Source organism: Mustelus asterias, chromosome 2 (genome assembly GCF_964213995.1).
Source record: "Mustelus asterias chromosome 2, sMusAst1.hap1.1, whole genome shotgun sequence".
In the NCBI taxonomy this organism is placed as follows: Eukaryota; Metazoa; Chordata; class Chondrichthyes; order Carcharhiniformes; family Triakidae; genus Mustelus; species Mustelus asterias.
Genome location: NC_135802.1, coordinates 54,688,105 through 54,710,067, shown reverse-complemented (window position 1 = coordinate 54,710,067; position 21,963 = coordinate 54,688,105). Strand labels below are relative to the sequence as shown.

At 42.2% G+C, this 21,963-nt stretch overlaps 1 protein-coding gene across 5 annotated transcripts in view; it reads right to left on the bottom strand.

The window, feature by feature from the left end:
- akap9 (A kinase (PRKA) anchor protein 9) overlaps window positions 1-21,433 on the bottom strand; it is a 200,873-nt gene extending 179,440 nt beyond the window's left edge. For all 5 annotated transcript variants that reach the window (XM_078235519.1, XM_078235549.1, XM_078235528.1 and 2 more), the window contains exons 1-3: window positions 21,276-21,433; window positions 15,153-15,398; window positions 2,322-2,366 (exon numbers count right to left, since the gene is read on the bottom strand). In XM_078235519.1, coding sequence (XP_078091645.1) covers window positions 2,322-2,366; window positions 15,153-15,398; window positions 21,276-21,323 — 339 coding nt within the window. In that variant the 5' untranslated portion in view covers window positions 21,324-21,433. The remainder of the gene's footprint in view (window positions 1-2,321; window positions 2,367-15,152; window positions 15,399-21,275) is intronic.
- Between the last annotated feature and the right edge of the window lie 530 nt (window positions 21,434-21,963).

Genomic DNA, 21,963 nt, shown 5'->3' with positions numbered 1-21,963 from the left:
ATTCACTGCAATGTCACTCAATCTCTGCGGCTTTCTGAAAAGAAGCAGTTGAAACTGAAGTCTTAATCCTGCAGGTAGTAAATTAGTGTATTTTATTAAATTACTTTTCCTTTTTCTCATAATTCAATCTTTTTTCCTTTTTCTCTTTCTGTACCTAACTTGACATTTTCCTTCACATTCATTACTCTGCTCCTTTCTCAATCCTTAAATCTTATTGGTTAAGGAAATAGGCCGCAAGTCTCATTGTTCACTCATGTCCCACATGTCCCACTGATCTCACCATCCCATTATCAGCTTTCATTTCCAGCGATTTGGAGCACTAAGTGTTCAAACTGAAAGGTGAGGCAAAAAACTAATTAACTGGGCTTAAGTATGCCCAATCTCAGTTAACTTTTCTCAAGTATTCATGTCGCCCATTTTTTTGTAGTTTTTATTTGTCCATATGTCCCATCCATTCACCAGGTTTTGCCTGATACACTAATCAGACAAAAAAGATCAGGTAAGATTTTTCCCTTATTAAATCCAGGCTTTATTTTATCAGTCTGGATTTCATGGTCCGTGGTGAAGCAAAGGCACACCTCAAAATAACTTGCTCACTCAGGTCCAGTGACCTCTGTGGCAACTTAAATCTGGTACCAAGTCAAGGAGATTTCTAAATGTGATGTAATCAAAATAAACTAACAATCGCATTGAAGTATTCTCACAAAAAGCAAACTAGAAGTTAAAAACACGTAATCCTTCACTTTTAATTTTCAGACAAAAAACTAATGATTAGATTTTGATAGAAACTAGAATATCAATATAACTAAATCTTAAAAGAACATTTTTAAAATGAGGATTTTTTTTATGCTGGAGGAATTTGACATTCCAGAAATATAAAATTAGCTTTTCAGGACCACTGCAGTAATTATGAAATTAGTACTTCATTAAAAACCCATTTATACCTCATTCAACAAGCCATAGCTTTTGCAAGAGTTTTGACAGAGAATAACAACACAAGAGTAGAAGTTGTCCTCAACTCATATGTTTTCCATTGATTGTAGCCCGAGGGTTGCATAAACAGTCCATCTTCTAGAAATGCATTGGAATACTAAAAGTAACTCTTGGCTTTCGGTGTTTAACTGAGCATATACAGAGTCCTGAAGTTATACTAATGCCCACCTCCTTAGAATAGATTTCTTATTTATTGATGCTGGGTATCTAGGTCAGATTTGTCGTCTTTTTTTTAAATGCTGATATTATGGTTGCTAGTTTCCAGTCTTGTAAAATTGAACCATGTAGTGCCCTATAACTTACTTTCACCATACCCTTTAGATATATAAATCCCTGCTGCGTAGGTCTAGCTACTCTTAAGTTCATTCAAATGATCTAGGATAGTTAATTGACAACAAAAATTGAATAGAAAGTTTGTAGGCATCCGATGAATCATTGTAGAAAATATTTCCTTCAACTTCACTATTTTTAATATTAATTTGATTTATTGTCACATGTATTAGTATACAGTGAAGTTTTGTTTCTTGCGCGCTATACAGACAAAGCATTCCATTCATAGAGAAGGAAACGAGAGAGTGCAGAATCTAGTGTTACAGTCAAAGCTAGGGTGTAGAGAAAGATCTACTCAATACAAGCTAAGTCCATTCAAAAGTCTGATGGCAGCAGGAAAGAAGCTGTTCTTGAGTCGGTTGGTACGTGACCGCAGACTTTTGTATCTTTTTCCCAACAGGAGGTGATGGAAGAAAGAATATCTGGGGTCCTTAATTATGCTGGCGGCTTTGCCGAGGCAGCGGGAAGTGCAGACATAGTCAACGAATGGGAGGCTGGTTGGCATGATGGACTGGGCTACATTTACGGCCATTTGTAGTTTTTTGCGATCTTGGACAGAGCAGGAGCCATACCAAGCTGTGATACAACCAGAAAGAATGCTTTCTATGGTGCATCTGTAAAAGTTGGAGAGAGTCGTAGCGGACAGGTCAAATTTCCTTAGTCTTCCGAAAAAGTAGAGGCGTTGGTGGGCTTTCTTAACTATAGTGTCGGCATGGGGGGACCAGGGCACGTCGTTGGTGATCTAGACACCTAAAAGCTTGAAGTATTTGACCATTTCTACTTGGAAAGATATTTTGATGTTATGTGCTAACAAATTTTCCCATCCTTGACCCTGAAGTCAGTTAAGCATCTTTAATTTGCCTTCGAAATCTTAATCATTTCCAAGAGCTCCCTTCTTCCATTGACTTCTTTATTTATAAACGCAAGAAAAAAACATTTAATACAATTTGTAATAAGTCTTTGTCTCAAAGATAACACATTATTTACAAGATATTTACCTCTGATGTATAGTCATCAGCTGTTGTTGACACTTCACTTTCTGGCTGAAAAATAAACAGACAAATTCATTCAAAACAGTTCAAATTTTCAGAATAATAATTAAGCAGGATTGATATTCAATGCACATAACAGAGTGACTTTTTTTTTAAAAAGTGAAGTGTGCAAGTTTACTAGGTCCGTCTCACAATTTGTTCAAAATCAAAGGAGGCCTAAATTTCCATGGCTACCTTAATTGTTCCTTCTCATTTAAAGCTCTAATGGATGCTCACTGGCAGCAGAATTACTTGCATTTATTCAGCATCTTCAACATAGTTGAATCTCCCAATGCATCTGGGCAAGAATGTAAGAGGTGATGGATGAAAGGGATAATAGGGATGTAGAAATAGACAATTCTAGTTGTGGAGTAGTTATGTGATCGGAAGCACAGTTTCAAGTTCAATGTGAAAGCAAGGTTGCAAACAATCTGGTCCAGCCTTAAACAGTTGCCAGAGGGGCAGAGCTGGTGGCGAAAGAATCAAGGTCATGATGGGCAAAGTTATTGGCCTGAATATTTAGGCCTCCACAGCTGTCCCCCCTAACAATTTCCATCCACGCGTGCAATGACTTTTGTTATATGCACCAATATCAAGGTAATGTGCAGAAATATGCCATGGGTAGGAACGAAAAAAAAGCTCCACGTTATATAATTTTAAAAGTTACCATACTTATGAAGGAAGAGAGAATCCTCTACCAGCCATTGATAAGGTCACAAGTTAGTCCACAAATTACCAGATTTACTGGAATTCAACTTTAAATTTACCATATAAACTGTCAGCGCCAGCATGATGCCACCAGGAAGCAACTTCCCTTTACCGTCCGTTAGCATTCTGGAGGAACCACTCCCTCTGTGACACCCTGGTCCACTCCTCCATCACCCCTAACTCCTCATCCTTTTCACATGGTACCTTCCTTTGCAATCGCAGAAGATGCCACACCTGCTCCTTTACCTTCTCCTTCCTCACCGTCCAAAGCCCCAAACACTCCTTTCAGCTGAAGCAACACTTCACTTGCACCTCCTTCAATTTGGTCTATTGTATGCATTGATTCCAATGTGGTCTCCTCTACGTTGAGGAGACAAGATGCAGACTGGGTGACCTCTTTGATGAGCACCTTCATTCAGTCTGCAAGCATGACCCCTACATTCCTGCTGCTTGCCATTTCAACTCAGCAGCTTGTTCTCATGTCCATCTTTGTTATGTCACAATGTTCCAATGAAGCCCAATGCAAATTGGGGGTGCAGCACTTCATTTTCTGATTAGACATGTTACCTTTGGGACTCAACATAGAGTTCAACAACTTTGTATTGTGACTTTTCTCCTCCTTGACTCCTTTTATATGCAAAGTTTTTTATTGTCCCAATGCAATCCCCCCCCTACCCCTCCAAAACAACTTCACCCCACTCCACCCCTCCCTTCTGCCCTACTGGGCCATATGTCACTTGTTCTTTAGTGTTGCTTTCACCGAGCACCGGCCTTGCAACTTGGCCAATGTTGTCTACCTGATACGCTGCAGGAAAGGATGTCCCGAGGCATGGTACATTGGGGAGACCACGCAGACGCTACGACAACGGATGAATGAACACCGCTCGACAATCACCAAGGCAGGAGTGTTCTCTTCCTGTTGGGGAACACTTCAGCAGTCATGGGCATTCAGCCTCTGATCTTCGGGTAAGCGTTATCCAAGGCGGTCTTCCAACACACGACAATGCAGATTCGCTGAGCAGAAACTGATAGCCAAGTTCCGCACACATGAGGACAGCTTCAACCGGGATCTTGGGTTCATGTCACACTATCTGTAACCCCCACGACTTGCCTGGGCTCGCAAAATCTCAATAACTGTCCTGGCTGGAGACAATACGCATATCTTTAACCTGTGCTTAACCCTCTCTCCATTCACATTGTCTGTACCTTTAAGACTTGATTACCTGCAAAGACTCCCATTCCAACCATTATCTTGTAAATTGAGTTTGTGTCTTTATATGCCCTGTTTGTGAACAGACCTCCCACTCACCTGATGAAGGGGCAGTGGCTTTTGCTCCCAAATAAACCTGATAGCTTTGCCATTTATTTTATAGCTCCCACCTGGATTGGATTTACCAAAATGCATCACCTCGCATTTGTCCAGATTAAATTCCATCTGCCATTTCTCCACTCAATTTTCCAGCCCATCTACCTCGTTCATATAAACCCCCATTTATTTTTGTTTTTCATCCTCTAGCTTGTTTGAAAAAAACTTCAGCTTTGGGAAATTTTTGTTCAAAAGAATGTTCCAATTATTGATAATACATCATGGGAATTAGGAACTTTGCTGACATTCAGACTTCAGTTATCACAGCTCTTAGGCAAAAATATCAATTTATATTTCAACTTTTGGAAATAGGTGCAGCCTTCAACTAAAATCTTTGAAGGCATTAAAAGTCACAAAAGACAATTCAATAAGATAAATTGAAAATATTATAGAAAATGCTTTTTTACATTTTAAGTCCCAATTGCAGTGACTGAAGGAAAATTGTGGATGAAAAGATTTCAAAGAGCATTTTTAGGAGAATTGTGGCTGGACTGGTGAAATAATAGACATTTTCCAATATAAGTTGAGGCAAAGGAATTACTTTGGTGAAAGCTTAGTGCATCTGGCCATCTGTTCAAACTATTCTGTTGGTATAGTTGCCAGTTGGTTACATTATGAATGCTTGCCTGATTTATAAGAGACTAATGGATTCAGACCTGTAGGCAATATGTCACAGCTTGAGGGAGGTGGGGTAACTTTTTTTGATTGACCCTTAATCCTTCTGCCTTTGGTGTCATTTTTGAATGCCTGTTTGCTTATTTGTACAAGATTAATAAATGTTAAAATGATTAAAGCTTTATTCATTATGAGAGGATTTGGTTGATTGACATTTTAATGAGATTGCAAGACCAGCAGCTTTTGGAAAGGAGATTGTAAGAGCAGCAATTTTTTGGAAAGGAGAATTTCAAAGCATATTTGCTTATTTTGTCAATTTCAGGAACATTTCAAAGACTTGCCAACTCGCTTCTTGGTTCTGCATGGGGTTGAAGGTGACAAAGGGGAGGGGGCAGTGACCTTTTAAACTACTCTGTCAAAAGGCTCCTTAGCAGGTTTCCCCAAGATTCACAAACTGACTTAGCTGGTGAAGTTTCCACAGGCTTCCAAATCCCCCTGTGTTGCAATGAAAATAATTTGAGGTATAAAATACAAATTTCCTCAAGGCCTTTAAAATGGTGACCTTGACATCACAGGATCTGCATGTGGGGTCATCTACCTGACATGTTTCCCAATTAAGGGATGATGACTTGGATCAGGAAGGGAGGGGTAAGTTTGGCATTCCATACCAGAGGCCTTATTTAATTGATTTCCACCTCAATTCTGGGCTGGTGCAGGAGAGGATTTTCTGGCTCCTGTTCTTTGAATTAATAACAAAGGTCTCTGGATTATTATTTCTGGCCTTAAGATTATTAGTCCAGTATCACTGCTACACTAACATACTCATATTCAATACATCACCTTCATACCTTGATCCACCACAATTAGATCCCCTTCAGCTATGGCAGATCTCTAAGCATCATATTACGATCATAAAAGCCTTTCTATTTTATTTTATAGTTTTTTGTAGTTTCAGTCCCTTTTATCCATTTTGATTTCTCTATCCCATCCTGATGAACATTTTAAATATTTTTCATGATTTGCTTTAATATAAACCCTATGGAACCTTTGTTTATGTTTGATCTCTCTATTCAAACAAAGAGCTCTATTCTTTGATGCATCTGTGTTTCATTTTAGGAATATACTTACTTTCTAACATATGCATTGCATATTTGAAAATATCTTTGTGTTGACACATTTGCTAGCATGATCAAATTCCTGCTAATCTCACTCAGAACTTTGCTTTGTCACCTAATCTTTAACTCATCTTTGTTCCTTTCTGAATTTAACATGGAATCCTACAAAACCAGTGTAGCTAGATATATGGAACGTGCCTCGATCTTGTTGTCCTCAGTTCCCTTTTGCTCACCTCTTTTTCTGGCACAATGATGGCTGCATCAATGCTGCTTCCCGTGCTCACACAACTAGAAATTTCATCAACTTCCAATTTTCCCTTCTCCCATCTTCTTACGGTCCATCTCTGACTCTTCTTCCTAATTTTTCTATCTCTTTTTCTGAAGTTAAGCCATCAATCGACATTCAGTACAAACCTGCTGCCTTCCACTCTGTCACAGACTTTCCCGTTTGCTCTACTGAGCTCAGTTGTGGTAGGAGATTCCTAGAGTCTGCATTAAGGATATGCTCAATGCATCTCTGATGAGATCAACCATACCATCAACTCATGGGAGACTAATGTCTCACTGTCCAAAATGGAGAATGCTCATTTGGGAGGGCACCAAAATGTTAACAGGCTTAATCAATATTATGCAGAGTTTTTAAGGCACCAGAGGGAATGCACATACCTCCAAACAGCCCATCTACACAACCCTTCATTCACCATCTGCAACATAACATTGACTCTTGTACTTAATGCGCCGACCAATAAAGGCAAGCATGTCATACGCCTTCTTTACCACCCTATCTACTTGCGTGGCCACTAGCTTAATTGATTTTTTCGAGGTGGTGACGCAGGTGATCGATGAACATAGACTAGTGGATGTTGTCTACATGGATTTTAGTAAGGCTTTCAACAAGGTCACTCATGGTAGGCTCATCCAGAAGATTAGGATGCATGGGATTCACGGTGACTTGGTTGCTTGGATTCAGAATTGGATTGCTCACAGAAGTCAAAGAGTAGTAGTGTAAGGTTGTTTTTCTGGCTGGAGATCTGTGGCTAGTGGTGTCCTGCAGAGATCCATACTGGGATCTCTGCTGTTTGCGATACATATAAATAGCTTGGATGAAAATGTAGATGTGTGGGTTAGTAAGTCTGGAGACGACACAAAGATAAATGCAGTTGTGGATAGTGTAGAAGGTTGTCAAAGCGGGATATAGACCAAGTGGAGTTGGAGATTAATCTGGGCAAGTGCAAGGTGCTGCACTTTGGGAGATTAGGGTTGGTTAAGGATAAGTATACAGTTAGTGGCAGGACCCTGAACAGCATTGATGTACAGAGGGATCTTGGAGTTCAAGTCCATAGCTCCCTGAAAATGGCCACCCAAGTAGATAGGGTGGTAAAGAAGGCATATGGCATGCTGGCCTTTATTAGTCGGGGCATTGAGTACAAGAGTCAGAATATTATGTTGCAGTTTTATAAAAATTTGGTTAGGCTTCACTATTGTGTTCAATTCTATTCGCTACATTACAGGGGGATGTGGAGGTTTTGGAGAAGGTGCAGAAGAGGTTTAACAGGATTATATGGATTAGAGGGTAAGATATAAGGAGAGGCTAGACAAACTAGGGTTGTTTTCTCTGGAGCAGCGGAGGCTGAGGAGAGACCTGATAGAAGTCTATAAAAGTATGAGAGGCATAGATAGGATTGTCAGAATCATTTTCCCCAGAGTTGAAATGTTGAATACCAGAGGACATGCACTTATGAGAGGGGGAAAGTTCAAGGGAGATGTGAGGGGCAAGTTTTATTTTTACACAGAGTGGTAGGTGCCTGGAACGCACTGCCAGAGGTGGCGGTGCAGGCAAATACATGGGGCATTTAAGGGGGTTTTAGATAAGTGCATGAATATGCAAGGAATAGAGGGATATGGACCAAGAGCAAGCAGAAGGGATGAGTTTAATTTGGCATCATGTTCGGAAAGTGGAATTGAGGCCACAATCAAATCAGCCATGATCAAGGGATTAATTACCTATCACTCCTATTTCTTAAGTTCTTCACCCAAGAGAACTTTATAATTTGGAGTATGATATTCTGCTCTGCAGCCAAGAATGAGAATCATGAAGGATGTGTGCCTACTCGGTCAGGATAAGGGATGTCTCAGACCAACTGGAGAAGAGCCCGAAAGAGGGTAAAGCTAGCTGATGTGGTCCATGTTGGAACAAGCATTATAGGGAGAAACAGACAGGAGGGCCTGCTAAAAGAATATCAGGAGGTTCTAAATTAAAAACAAGACCTCAAGAGTAATGATCTCTGGTCTATTGCTATTGGTCATGTGCAAAGCAGAACAGGAGAATTAGCATAAGATTAAAAGAACTGCTGCTGGAATAAGGGGTTCCTTTCCATAGAATACTGGCACCAGATCTGGAATAGGGAAGTGCACAAAAATGATTGATTAGTTGACTTTAGTGCCAACTGGAATGATTTAATTCATAAAGGTGGTTGTTTCAAATGTGGCTAAGCAGGAGGCGGTGCCGTAGTGGCATTGTCGCTGGACTAGTAATCCAGGAGACTCAGGGTACTGCTCTGGGGACCAGGGTTCGAATCCCACCACGGCAAATGGTGAAATTTGAATTCAATAAAAATCTGGAATTAGAAGTCTAATGATGACCATGAAACCATCGTCGATTGTCAAAAATCCCATCTGGTTCACTAACACCCTTTAGGGAAGGAAATCTGTCATCCTTACCTGGTCTGGCCGACATACGATTTCAAATCCACAGCAATGCCCTCGGGATGGGCAATAAATGCTAGTCCAGCCAGCGATGCCCACATCCCATGAACAAATTTTTAAAATCCTAATTGTTAATTATAGAGCAACGGCAAGATGTAGGACAGTTGGTGAATGAGGAAATTGGGTTGCTCTCATCAGTAGTGCTCTTGGTTGCCTTCTTCAGAGAGCCTGGCCAAAAAAGGACCATCTAGGTTATTTCCTTTCTCCCTCCTCCGTCTGCTCCCAAGCTGCTTCTGTTCACTGTGTAGCTCTTGACAAGGGCTGTCCCTTGTTCAGTTCCAAAGAAGGGACATAAACATTAACTTTTGTTTCTCAATCCACAGATGCTACCAGATCTGTCAAATATTTTCAGCACTTGTTTTATTTTGTAATTGTTTTTTGCTGAGGTCCAGGTAGAAAAATCACTGCCTGAACACCTTGTCCTGCTCTGCAGGTCTTCTGTTCATTCTCCACAACATGTTGCGTTCTGAGGGGAATGCCTACTAGCGCATGAACTCAGTTTAGTTAGGGAAAATGAGAGATTAATAGATAAAAGTTATAGTCAGATAGTGACACCAGGGTCTCGGAAGGAAGACACGTGGGTCACAGTTAGGAGGGGTAATAGTCAGAAGGGTGATGTGCCAGAAAGTACCCCAGTGGCAGTCTCCCATAAAAGAAAGGGATGGGCAACAGATGGGAGAAGGGAAGGGAGTGAGCAGTCTGTGGAGGGATCCCCTGTGGTTGTCCCCCTCCAAAATAGGTATATTGTTTTGGATTCTGTGGAGGGGGATGACCCTCCAGGGGTAAGCCACGAGGACCAGATCGCCTCCACGGAGACAGGCTCAGGGGTCCGGAAGGGAAAGAAGGGGTTTAGGAGAGCGATAGTTGTGGGGGACGCAATGGTTAGAGGCACGGACAGGCGGTTCTGTGGGAGTGAATGAGAATCCAGGATGGTAGTCTGCCTCCCTGGTGCCGGGGTACTGGATGTCTCCGAGAGGGTAGGAAGCATATTTAAAAAGGAAGGTAGTCAAACGGATGTGATTGTACACATTGGTGAAAATGATGTAGGTAGGAAGAGCAGGGGGGTCATACGAGAGAAATTCAGGGAGTTGGGTGCTAGGCTAAAAAGTAAGGCCTCCAGGGTAGCAATCTCTGGACTGCTCCCGGTGTCTAGTGCAAGTGAGGCTCGGAACAGGGAGATTCTACAGTTGAACGCGTGGCTAAAGGACTGGTGCAAGAGGGAGGGTTTTAAATTCATAGATAACTGGGAAATCTTCAAGTCAGGATGGCAACTGTACAGAAAGGATGGGTTACACCTCAACTGGAAGGGAGCAAATATCCTGGCTGGGAGTTTTGCTAGAGTGTTTCGGCAGGATTTAAACTAGTGTGGCAGGGGGGTGGGGAACAAAACAGGTGGTCAGTAAATACTGAGGCTGGGGTCGAGCTGGGGGCCAGGGCAAGGCTAGCTAAGAAGAGGAGCACTCTGGAGGAGGAGGACCTGAGTGGGCCTGGAGGTCTGGAGTGCATCTGCTTCAATGCGAGGAGCGTAATGGGTAAAACAGACGAACTTAGGGCCTTAATGCTTATGCGGAATTTGGATGTGGTTGCGGTGACGGAAACTTGGTTAAAAGGACAGGACTGGCAGCTGAATATTCCGGGGTATAAGTGTTTTAGGCGAAACAGAGGAGGGGCTAAAAAAGGTGGGGGAGTAGCGATATTAGTTAAGGAGCATATTACCGCGGTGCAGAGGGTAGACAACTTAGAGGGGTCATGTACTGAGTCGCTGTGGGTGGAACTCAGAAACAGGAAGGGTGCAGTCACTATGCTGGGGGTGTACTACAGACCACCCAACAGCCCACGGGAAGTGGAGGAAAGGATATGTCAGGAGATTCTGGATAGGTGCAGAAAACATAGGGTTGTTGTAGTGGGGGACTTTAATTTCCCTGGCACAGACTGGAAAGTGCTTAGAGCTGGGGGTCCGGACGGGGAGGAATTTGTAAAATGCGTACTGGAAGGTTCTTTGGAACAGTATGTAGATAGCCCGACTAGAGAGGGGGCTATACTGGACCTAGTTCTGGGAAATGAGCCCGGTCAGGTCGTCAAAGCTTCGGTAGGGGAACATGTGGCAAATAGTGACCACAACTCTGTTAACTTTAGGATAGTAATGGACAAGGTTGAGTGTTGTCCTACGGGCAGGGTGCTAAATTGGGGGAAGGCTAACTATAGCCGGATTAGGCAGGAATTGGTGGATGTTGATTGGGAGAGGATGTTCGAGGGTAAGTCCGCGTCTGGCATGTGGGAGTCATTTAAGGAACTATTGATAAGGCTGCAGGATAGACATGTGCCTGTAAAAAGGAAAGATAGGAAAGGTAGGATTCGAGAGCCGTGGATAACCAGGGAAATTGAGGATCTGATTAAAATGAAAAGGGAGGCGTACGTTAAGTCCAGGCAACTGAAAACAGATGGAGCTCTGGAGGAATACAGAGAGAGTAGGAAAGAACTCAAACGGGGAGTTAGAAGGGCAAAAAGAGGGCACGAGATGTTCTTGGCAGGCAGGATTAAGGAGAATCCTAAGGCATTCTATTCATACGTTAGGAACAAAAGAGTTGTCAGGGAGAAAATCGGACCGCTCAGGGACAAAGGAGGGGAATTATGCTTAGAACCCAAGGGAATAGGGGAGATCCTAAATGAATACTTTGCATCGGTATTCACGAAGGAGAGGGGCGTGTTAACCGGGAGTGTCTCGGAGGGAGGTGTTGACCCGTTAGAGAAAATCTCCATTACAAGAGAGGAAGTGTTAGGTTTTTTAGGGAACATTAAAACTGACAAAGCCCCAGGGCCTGATGGCATCTATCCTCGACTGCTCAGGGAGACGAGAGATGAATTTGCTGGGCCTCTGACGGAAATCTTTGTCGCTTCTTTGGACACGGGTGAGGTCCCTGAGGATTGGAGGATAGCGAATGTGGTCCCGTTGTTTAAGAAGGGTAGCAGGGATAACCCAGGAAATTATAGGCCGGTGAGCTTGACGTCCGTGGTAGGGAAGTTGTTGGAGAGGATTCTTAGAGACAGGATGTATGTGCATTTAGAACGGAACAATCTCATTAGTGACAGACAGCATGGTTTTGTAAGAGGGAGGTCGTGCCTTACAAATTTGGTGGAGTTTTTTGAGGAAGTGACAAAAACGGTTGATGAAGGAAGGGCCGTGGATGTCGTCTATATGGATTTCAGTAAGGCATTTGACAAAGTCCCACATGGCAGGTTGGTTAAGAAGGTTAAGGCTCATGGGATACAAGGAGAAGTGGCTAGATGGGTGGAGAACTGGCTTGGCCATAGGAGACAGAGGGTAGTGGTCGAAGGGTCTTTTTCCGGCTGGAGGTCTGTGACCAGTGGTGTTCCGCAGGGCTCTGTACTGGGACCTCTGCTATTTGTGATATATATAAATGATTTGGAAGAAGGTGTAACTGGTGTAATCAGCAAGTTTGCGGATGACACGAAGATGGCTGGACTTGCGGATAACGAAGAGCATTGTCGGGCAATACAGCAGGATATAGATAGGCTGGAAAATTGGGCGGAGAGGTGGCAGATGGAGTTTAATCCGGATAAATGCGAAGTGATGCATTTTGGAAGAAATAATGTAGGGAGGAGTTATACAATAAATGGCAGAGTCATCAGGAGTATAGAAACACAGAGGGACCTAGGTGTGCAAGTCCACAAATCCTTGAAGGTGGCAACACAGGTGGAGAAGGTGGTGAAGAAGGCATATGGTATGCTTGCCTTTATAGGACGGGGTATAGAGTATAAAAGCTGGAGTCTGATGATGCAGCTGTATAGAACGCTGGTTAGGCCACATTTGGAGTACTGCGTCCAGTTCTGGTCGCCGCACTACCAGAAGGACGTGGAGGCGTTAGAGTGCAGAGAAGGTTTACCAGGATGTTGCCTGGTATGGAGGGTCTTAGCTATGAGGAGAGATTGGGTAGACTGGGGTTGTTCTCCTTGGAAAGACGGAGAATGAGGGGAGATCTAATAGAGGTGTACAAGATTATGAAGGGTATAGATAGGGTGAACAGTGGGAAGCTTTTTCCCAGGTCGGAGGTGACGATCACGAGGGGTCATGGGCTCAAGGTGAGAGGGGCGAAGTATAACTCAGATATCAGAGGGACGTTTTTTACACAGAGGGTGGTGGGGGCCTGGAATGCGCTGCCAAGTAGGGTGGTGGAGGCAGGCACGCTGACATCGTTTAAGACTTACCTGGATAGTCACATGAGCAGCCTGGGAATGGAGGGATACAAACGATTGGTCTAGTTGGACCAAGGAGCGGCACAGGCTTGGAGGGCCGAAGGGCCTGTTTCCTGTGCTGTACAGTTCTTTGTAACACATGATCCTCCTCCCATGTCCACATGTTTGTCCTTGGCCTGCTGCAATGTTCCAGTGAAGCTCTTTGTAGCGCACCTATATCTGGGAGCCACTAGTTTGCGCAGAAGTCAGCAAAGATTCCTTGAACACCTGCTATACCAGTTCCTATAAACTTTACTATAAACTCCCGATACATTTTAAACAATTGCAGAAAGTATCAAAAGGTTGTCAAATCAAAGCAACAGCCAGTAGAAAACCATTAACTAACCTGTAGGCAGTTAATGATCTCCATATAACACATTGGAAGAGTGTGGGGCATTGGGGAGTAAGGGGCATGTTCTTTCTGCTGCTGAACACGTGTTGAGAGGTTAGGAGGGGAGTTGGTTGGAATTTGAAGCTCAAAAATAACACCGCTCGCACCAAATCAAAAGTTGTACACCGACTGACATCACAACTTAACTGCTCTTCATATTTCCAGGAGCCATAAATTGCACCCGCTCCAACAAATTCACCAATGTAACAAGTGGCATGATTCAGCCTATGTATGCACCCATTGCAGATACCATTTAGGACAAACTACACCTATAATGCTTGGACAAATGTTTTTCTAGTTCCCAATTCAGGTCTAACAATTCTGCCTCTGACGCACCTTAGTATTCCCTCAGAAATAGCAATAAAACCGCGGTCTCAATTAACACCAAGGACATCCAATCATCTCCTGCACCTTCTCCTCCAGCTTGTCTACCAAGCCAAACTTCCCCTTAAACTCCACCTACACAAGTCCTGAACCCACATTTCTTTCCAGTTTTTCTCTCATTCTCCCAAATATCCTGAGCTCATCTCTTCTGTGATGGATCTCTTTCTCCCTTGTCCATATTCCTATTAAACTGCTGACCACTCAGTTTCTCATCCTGGCTATCATGCCAGATGACAAGGTGCTCAGCTGATACTTTCCCAATCTTTCAAAACCAAAGTAATCACACCCTCAAACAAACCTTCTCAACTGCACTGTCCCCATGAATAGAAAAATTGTAAGCATGTGATTCTGCCTTCTGCATTTTGGAACAAAGATAGCTCCTTTTATTAAGGAGCATTTAAAGATATTAATGTTAACAACCACAATATTTAACTGTTACAAGTTGTACATGGTCAAGTGATCTCTCAAACATATATAATAAAGTGATGTTATTCCATGCATTCCCATTGTTCAATAATGACCAATGCCTTATGAGATAAAACAGTTATAAACAGTTGTTTGAAGCAGTTTCTTCTCTACGTTTTCATTCAAAAACCTGCCAAATATTTAGTAATTAGGTCTCCAGACAACACAATTTTTAAATTAAGCAGTTTACTACAAAAATAATTATGCACTTGTTTTCACACATGCATAGTTGTGGTTTGTAACGTCAGCAGTGCAATTACAGGATAGCACACTTTGTTTATTTTCTTCAGTAATTAAACAAACTTTAGGTACAAGGCACACAAAATATAGGCCAATAGGGTGGACAGGAATATTTTGAAGCTGTCCCTTATATTTTTGGGTTAAGTCATTTTTTTCTGAACACTTAGAAGTCAATGCCAAATGGCAAAATGTAATCCGCTTCCCCTATAATGACAGAATTCTACTCCTCCAACCAGAAATATGTGGGACACATGCCAACCAAAGCATATGATCCATGAACTCAGCCTAAAACTGGGAATATCTCATGCTTCTGGACTCTCTTACTACAGAACTATACAAAAGGATCCTTCTCCAAAATGGAGAAGATATTTCTTCAGGATATTATAAATTAAATATCAGTTGAAGCACACTGCATCAGTTGTACATATATAAATGTTTACTAATTTATCACATATTATTCAATTGAATGAAAACAAGGCACAAATAATTCTCACCTCAATCATATAAGTCTGGTCCTGTTTGATTACATCTCCACTATGCAAGATCCTATTAATTATGAACGTCTCACTTTCCCCTGATGGTCCTCTCTCTGCACTTGTTTTAACATCTTGTTGTTGATGTTTAGCTGCAACATATTGCACTTGCTCATCCAGTTTGCTTGCTACTTTTTTCTTCTTCTTCTGTTTTTTCCCTGGATTTTGAAGATCGGTCTGAGCTTTCCGCAGCCGGAATTGGGCAAGCTGAAAAATGGAAACTTTGATCATAACTGTTTATATCAAAAGCCTTAATACAGTTGTGCAAGATCTTACATTTAAAAATTGCAGTGCAGCTTAATTCTTCTGCTAACAGAGATGGAAACACTAATGGAAATTGTGGCAATTAATCCTATTATATGTATTCTCTTTTGCCTAGATGGCACATCATATACTGTAGTTACTTTCGAAATAAGATGTTGCAAAACGTTCCAAATGAGGATTGACAGAATATTTCCTATTACATTTCTAGTAATAGTTTTATTGCTTGTATAATCTTTCTGTACAATCCTTGGAATGTACAAGGTTAAGGGGCGATTTGATTTGGGGTATTTTTAAGATGTTGAAAGGAACTGATATGGTAGATAGAAATATCCCCCTGCTGATAGGAGAGTCTAGGACAAGGGCACATAATTTTAAAGTCAGAACCAGACCATTCGAGAATAGCTATTAAGGCACAGAAGGCACTCATCAAGACCATGCCGCTCTCTGCAGAGCAAAACAGTCAGTTCCAAGCCCCACTATCTCCATAGCCCTACTTTTTTCTTCTTCTGTTTTTCCCCTGGATTTTGAAGATGTGTCTGAGCTTTCCACTGCCAAAATTGGGCAAACTGAAAAATGGAAACTTTGATCATAACTTTTTATATCATCAAAATCCTTAATACACTTGTATAAGATCTTACACTTAAAATTTGCAGTGCAGCTTAATTATTGTGCCGACAGAGATGGAAAAACTTCCCTCAAATAGTTATATAATTTCCTTTTGAAATCAAGCAGCTTGGAAACAATTATTAATATAAAGCATGGTAGTGTGAAACTCCCATAAAGAGCAGTATATGTTTGTTCAATTAATAATTTTAAATCTGAGGTAGATATGGAGCCAAGGCAGGTAAGTTACAGGTCAGCACAATTTCATTGCATAGTGGAATAAGCTTCAATGGCAGAATGGCCTACTCCTGTTTCTACATTCCAATAAACAAATCTAATATCAGACAATGATTCACTTAAACTAAATTGGATTATCCCAGGTCCCCACTATTTGAATAAACACAAGTTTTTAAATACCTTTCCAATCACAACATTAAAAAAACAGAGTAATAATAGTATTGCTATAAACAGAATAATGCTGAAGGGTTCATCTAAGAATAAAAGTGTTTTCTATTTAACATAAATATATATCTTAAACATTGTAAAGAGTAGCAAACATAGGATAGTAGGTGGCTGAGAAAACACCATCTTAAATCAAGCATCACTTAAACAGCTTCATCTTTTCTTTAAGAAAGCTAGAATCTCAAAGTGAGTGTTTGTCATAGTCACTGCCAGCTATACAGTTTTACAACCTTTATCATAGAATTCCCTACATTCATCCCATCGTGTCTGCACCAACCACAATCTCACCCAGGCCCTATTCCCGTAACCCACATATTTACCCTGCTAATCCCTCTGACACTAGGGTCAATTTAGCACGGCCGATCAACCTAACTAGCACATCTTTGGACTGTGGGAGGAAACCGGAACACTCGGAGGAAACCCACACAGATATGGGGAGAATGTGCAGACTCCGCACAGACAGTGATCCAAGGCCGGAATTGAACCCGGGTCCCTGGCGCTGTGAGGCAGTAGTGCTAACCAGTGTCACCATGCTGCCCCAAAACTTAATTTCTTGAATGCAAGTCTCACTAAGAGCAAAGGGTGACATGACAAATGAATAGGAAATAGTGATATTGGACTTAACAAGCAATCCAATGCCAAGGAAATTAATGACAATTGTTATGCAACATTATCAGTGCTGATCCCTCAATAAGAACTACAATCACATTTACACACATACAAATATCCAGAACCAAAAAGCAGGTTAGTACCAGATGAAGTAGTGAATATCTGCACTCACTTAAAAAAGTAGACTGTTCTAACAAAGGTGCCACAGAGTTGGTGGGACTTACTTTGTGGTTCAAAGTAGCCTTGATTGTAATCAGAATAAAAATCTTAAATACAATTGTGTTTGATTTAATGAAATACACTCATTTTCATCACTATCACACTGGCTGAGTGGAGCATTTCCACTTTGCTTCAAACCAAGGAAGTAACAAGCAATCTGGATAAAAAGGAACCTGTGGATGTAGTGTACTTAAGATTTCCTGGTGACATTTGACAAGGTACCACATCAAAGGTTACTACGCAAAGAACAGCTCATGGTGCGGGCAACATGTTAGCATGGATAGAGCATTGGTTAGTTAACAGGAAACAGAACACGCATAAATGGGCCATTTTTGTTTGGACACAATGTGACAAGTGGAGTGCCACAGTTATCAGTACTGCGGCCTAAACTATTTATAATTCTATCAACGACTTCAATGAAGGGAGTTGCTAAATTGCTGATGACACAAAGATGAGTGGGAAAGAGGGCATGGGAGTTTGCAAAGGGATAGGCTACACAAAGTTGGCAAAAGATTGGTAGATGAGTATGAGAGGAATTGTTAACTTGTCCACTTTGGCAGGAAGAATAGAAAAACAGCACTTATTTAAATGGAGAGTTTGCAGAACTCTTATGGTACAGAGAGTTCTAGGTGTCCTGGTACATGAATCACAAAAAGTTGGTATGCAGGTACAGAAGTGATTAGAAAGGCAATTGGAATGTTGTTGCTTATTGCAAGAGGAATATAAAAGTAGAGATATTTTGCTACAATTCTACACAGCTTTGGCGAGATGACATCTGGAGTACTGTGTACAGTTTTGGGTAGAAATGCATTAGAAGCAGTTCAAGATTTGATTTATCATTGTCACATCTATTGGGATACAGTGAAAAGTATTGTTTCTTCTGTGCTATAAAGCATACCATTCATAGAGTAGATATGGGAGAAGGAAAGGAGGGTGCAGAATATTGCATTACAGTCATAGCTAGAGTGTAGTGAAAGATCAACTTAATATAAAGTAGGTCCATTCAAAAATCTGACTGTAGCAGGGAAGAAGCTGTTCTCGAGTTGGTTGCTACGGGATCTCAGACATTTGTATCTTTTTGCCGATGGAAAAAGGTGGATGAGAGTATGTCCAGGGTGCGTGGGGTCCTTGACTATCCTGGCTGCTTTTCTAAGGCATCGAGAAGTGTAGATGGAGGCAATGGATGGGAGGCTGGTTTCCCTACAGTGCAGAAGGCGGCCATTTGGCCCATCGAGTCTGCACCAACTCTGTCAGAATATCATACGCAGGCCCTCGCTCCGGCCCTTTCCCCGTAGCCCCACACATTTACCATAGCTAATCCACCTATCTTGCACATCTTTGGACTGTGGGAGGAAACCGGAGCACCTGGAGGAAACTCACATTGATACTTGGAGAAAATGCAAACTCCACATAGGCTGAAATTGATCCTGGGTCTCTGGCACTGTGCAAGACTGTTCTCTTCCTGTGGGGGAGCACTTCAGCAGTCACGGGCATTCAGCCTTGGATCTTCAGGTAAGCATTCTCCAAGGTGGCCTTCACAACACACGACAGCGTAGAGTCGCTAAGCAGAAACTGATAGCCAAGTTCCGTACACATGAGGACGGCCTAAACCGGGATGTTGGATTTATGTCACATTATCAGTAACCCCCACAGCTTGCCTCCTGGACTTGCAGAATTTCACTAGCTGTTCTGTCTGGAGACAATACACATCTCTTTAACCTGTGTATAATGTTCCCTCCACCCACATTGTCTGTACATTCAAGACCTGGCTGGCTGTAGGATTCGCATTCTAATCAGTATTCTGCAACTTGAGAGCACTGTTTGAGAGCAGATTTCCACTCCATCTGACGAAGGAGCAGCGCTCCGAAAGCTTATGGTATTTGCTACCAAATAAACCTGTTGGACTTTAACCTGGTGTTGTGAGACTTCTTACTGTGAGACAGCAGTGCTAACCACTATGCTACCCTTGACTTGACTGATACTTGGGTTGGGGGAGGGGGTTGGGAGGTGATTATCTTATAAACAAAGGTCAGGCAGGCTGGGCCTATGTTCATTGGAGTACAGAAGAATGAGGGATGATCCTACTGAAACGCAAGATCTTGAGGGGATATGATAGGGTGGATGCTTCCCTTTGTGGGAGAGACTAGAATTAGTTTAAAAATAAAAGTTCTCACATTTAAGAGCGAGATGAGAATTTTTCTTCCTTCGGAGGGCCATGAGTCTTTGGAACACTTTCCCAGCCAGCTGTGGTGGCAGTGTTATTGAATATTTTTAAGGCTGAGTCAGATAAATTCTTAACTAATAAAGGATGTCAAAGGTCGTCAGGGGTAGGCAGAATGTGGAGCCGAGGCCACAATCGGGTCAGTTATGAATGAAGGAGCATGCTCAAGGGGGCAAATGGCCTACTCCTGTACCTAATCCCCATGTTCATATGCTTCATCTTTTAAATAAGCTTAACTGTGGGTCAAAACCATTACATTGCATCATTTTGCAACTATTCATTCAGATCAGCCCCAGGATATCAGTGCAGAACTTCTTCACAGCAGTAACCTACATCCAATAGCTGCTTAATCAAGGACTTCCCCTCAATCATAAACCCTGGAACTCCCCATTGAAAAGCACTGCAGGAGCATCTTTATCTCAAAAACTTTTTTATATGTTCACCTGCCAGTTAGCAAGCTTTCATTTGATAGCTTTGTCCTCATAAATGTGGTAATTCATTGGTTCTGAAGTGACAATGAATTGTACAAGGATGCAATTAGGTGCTATGTTGAAAGTTATTATTGCAGACAAGATGCTACTACAAAATGACACAACCAGATGATAAATTAAGTTGTGATGTCTGTTCCATCAGTAAAATATTTACATCAGTAAATAGGTGGATAACTACAGAGTATTGAAGTGCTTAATTCTGCAAATGCTAGTATGTACAGAAATTGAGTTGTCGCTATTCACCAGCCATGCACTTAGCCTTTGAGGGTTGGTTTAGCTTAGTTGGCTGGACAGCTGGTTATTGATGCAGAGCAATACCAACAGCGTGGGTTCAACTCCCATACCAGCTGAGGTTATACATGAATGACCACCTTCTCAATCTTGCCTGAGGTGTGGTGATCCTCAACTTAAATCGCCACTGGTCTATTCTCACCCTCAAATGAGAGGGCAGCATATGATCATCTGGGACTATGTCAACTTAATTTCATTTACGTAGCCTTATAATTTCTCAACCAGAATAGATGCCAATAATTAGTCTACTTAACCAACTTCTTTCTACTATTGGAGTCACTAACTAGCAACACAAAATTCTAAATCTGAAAATACACAACGAATTGTACACTTCAATCTCTGCAACCTTGTTACACTTTCTCTCCAGCCTTCACAAGATGTATTATCTTAAATGTACTTCAAGAAGTTAGAAAGTATGTACTGCATTGAGTTGGCATTGTTAATAGTTGTTACACTTACAGGAATACGATAACATAAACGAACTGTTTTCATTTAAAAATAAATCTTAAAAGGGATTTTCACAAATGTATAGTTTTTTTAAAAAAAACCTTTCGTGTTGAGTTTCAGCAGTCTGTCCAATTTTGGGCGACGTTCTTGCAAATGTCTTTGTATTCATTTTGGTTCACACGTTTAATTAAAACTACATTGCCCTAAATCGTGCTCTACGCCCTGCTGTCACCTCATGTAAACAATAAAAAAAAGCACTATTGCTCGAGGCCTACAAGCCGACAACAGCCGGCTAAAGCCTGCGGATCCATTTGGAAAGCTCGGAGCAACAGCGAAGCGCATCCCTTTGCACCTGGGAGACAGGGCGTCGAACTGGTGCCTTTTCAACAGCAAACTAGAGACCCAGCTGCGATCTCATTCCCTCGCTGCCACCCACACACGTTCCTTTTAACATTCCTCTCCGTCCCACTCTCTTACCTTGGCTTTGCCGGCCTCCAGCTTCTTCTGTCTCTCCTCGTCTTCCATGGCTGTGTTTGTGTGAGAGAGAGAGAAAGAAGCTGAGCTCAGTCAGTGACACGTTAGCAGCGCCCGCCGCCGCCGCCGCCGCCGCTCGAGACAACCCACACACTGCGCATGACAGACGCACGAGGCCAGTAGCGCCATAGGAGGCGGCTAGGGGGATAACGGCCGGCGAGGCCCCATTCCAAATGAAGCAACTGTGAAAACCCAGGGAGAGGGGCGTCAAACTCGACCTGTGTGTTGGCACCTTCCCATCTGGAGAAAGGGAACCACTATCCCATGAGCTTTATTGTGTTTTAAGAAAGGAAGGACTTGAATTATTTATACAGCAGTTTTTATGGCCTCAAAATGTCACAACCTTTAAAAAGTACCTGGATGAGCACATCATAACATTCAAAGCTACTGGCAAAGTCCTGGTAAATGGGATTAGGTGGGGAGATCAGGTGTTTCTCACCTGTCAGTGCAGACAGTAAGGGTGGCACGCTGGCACAGTGGTTAGCACTGCTGCCACACAGCTCCAGGAATTCAGGATCGATTCCCAGCTTGATTTGATTTGATTATTATTGTCACATGTATTAATATACAGTGAAACCGTATGGAGTCCGCACGTTCAGCCTGTGTCTGCGTGTGTTTCCTCCAGGTGCTC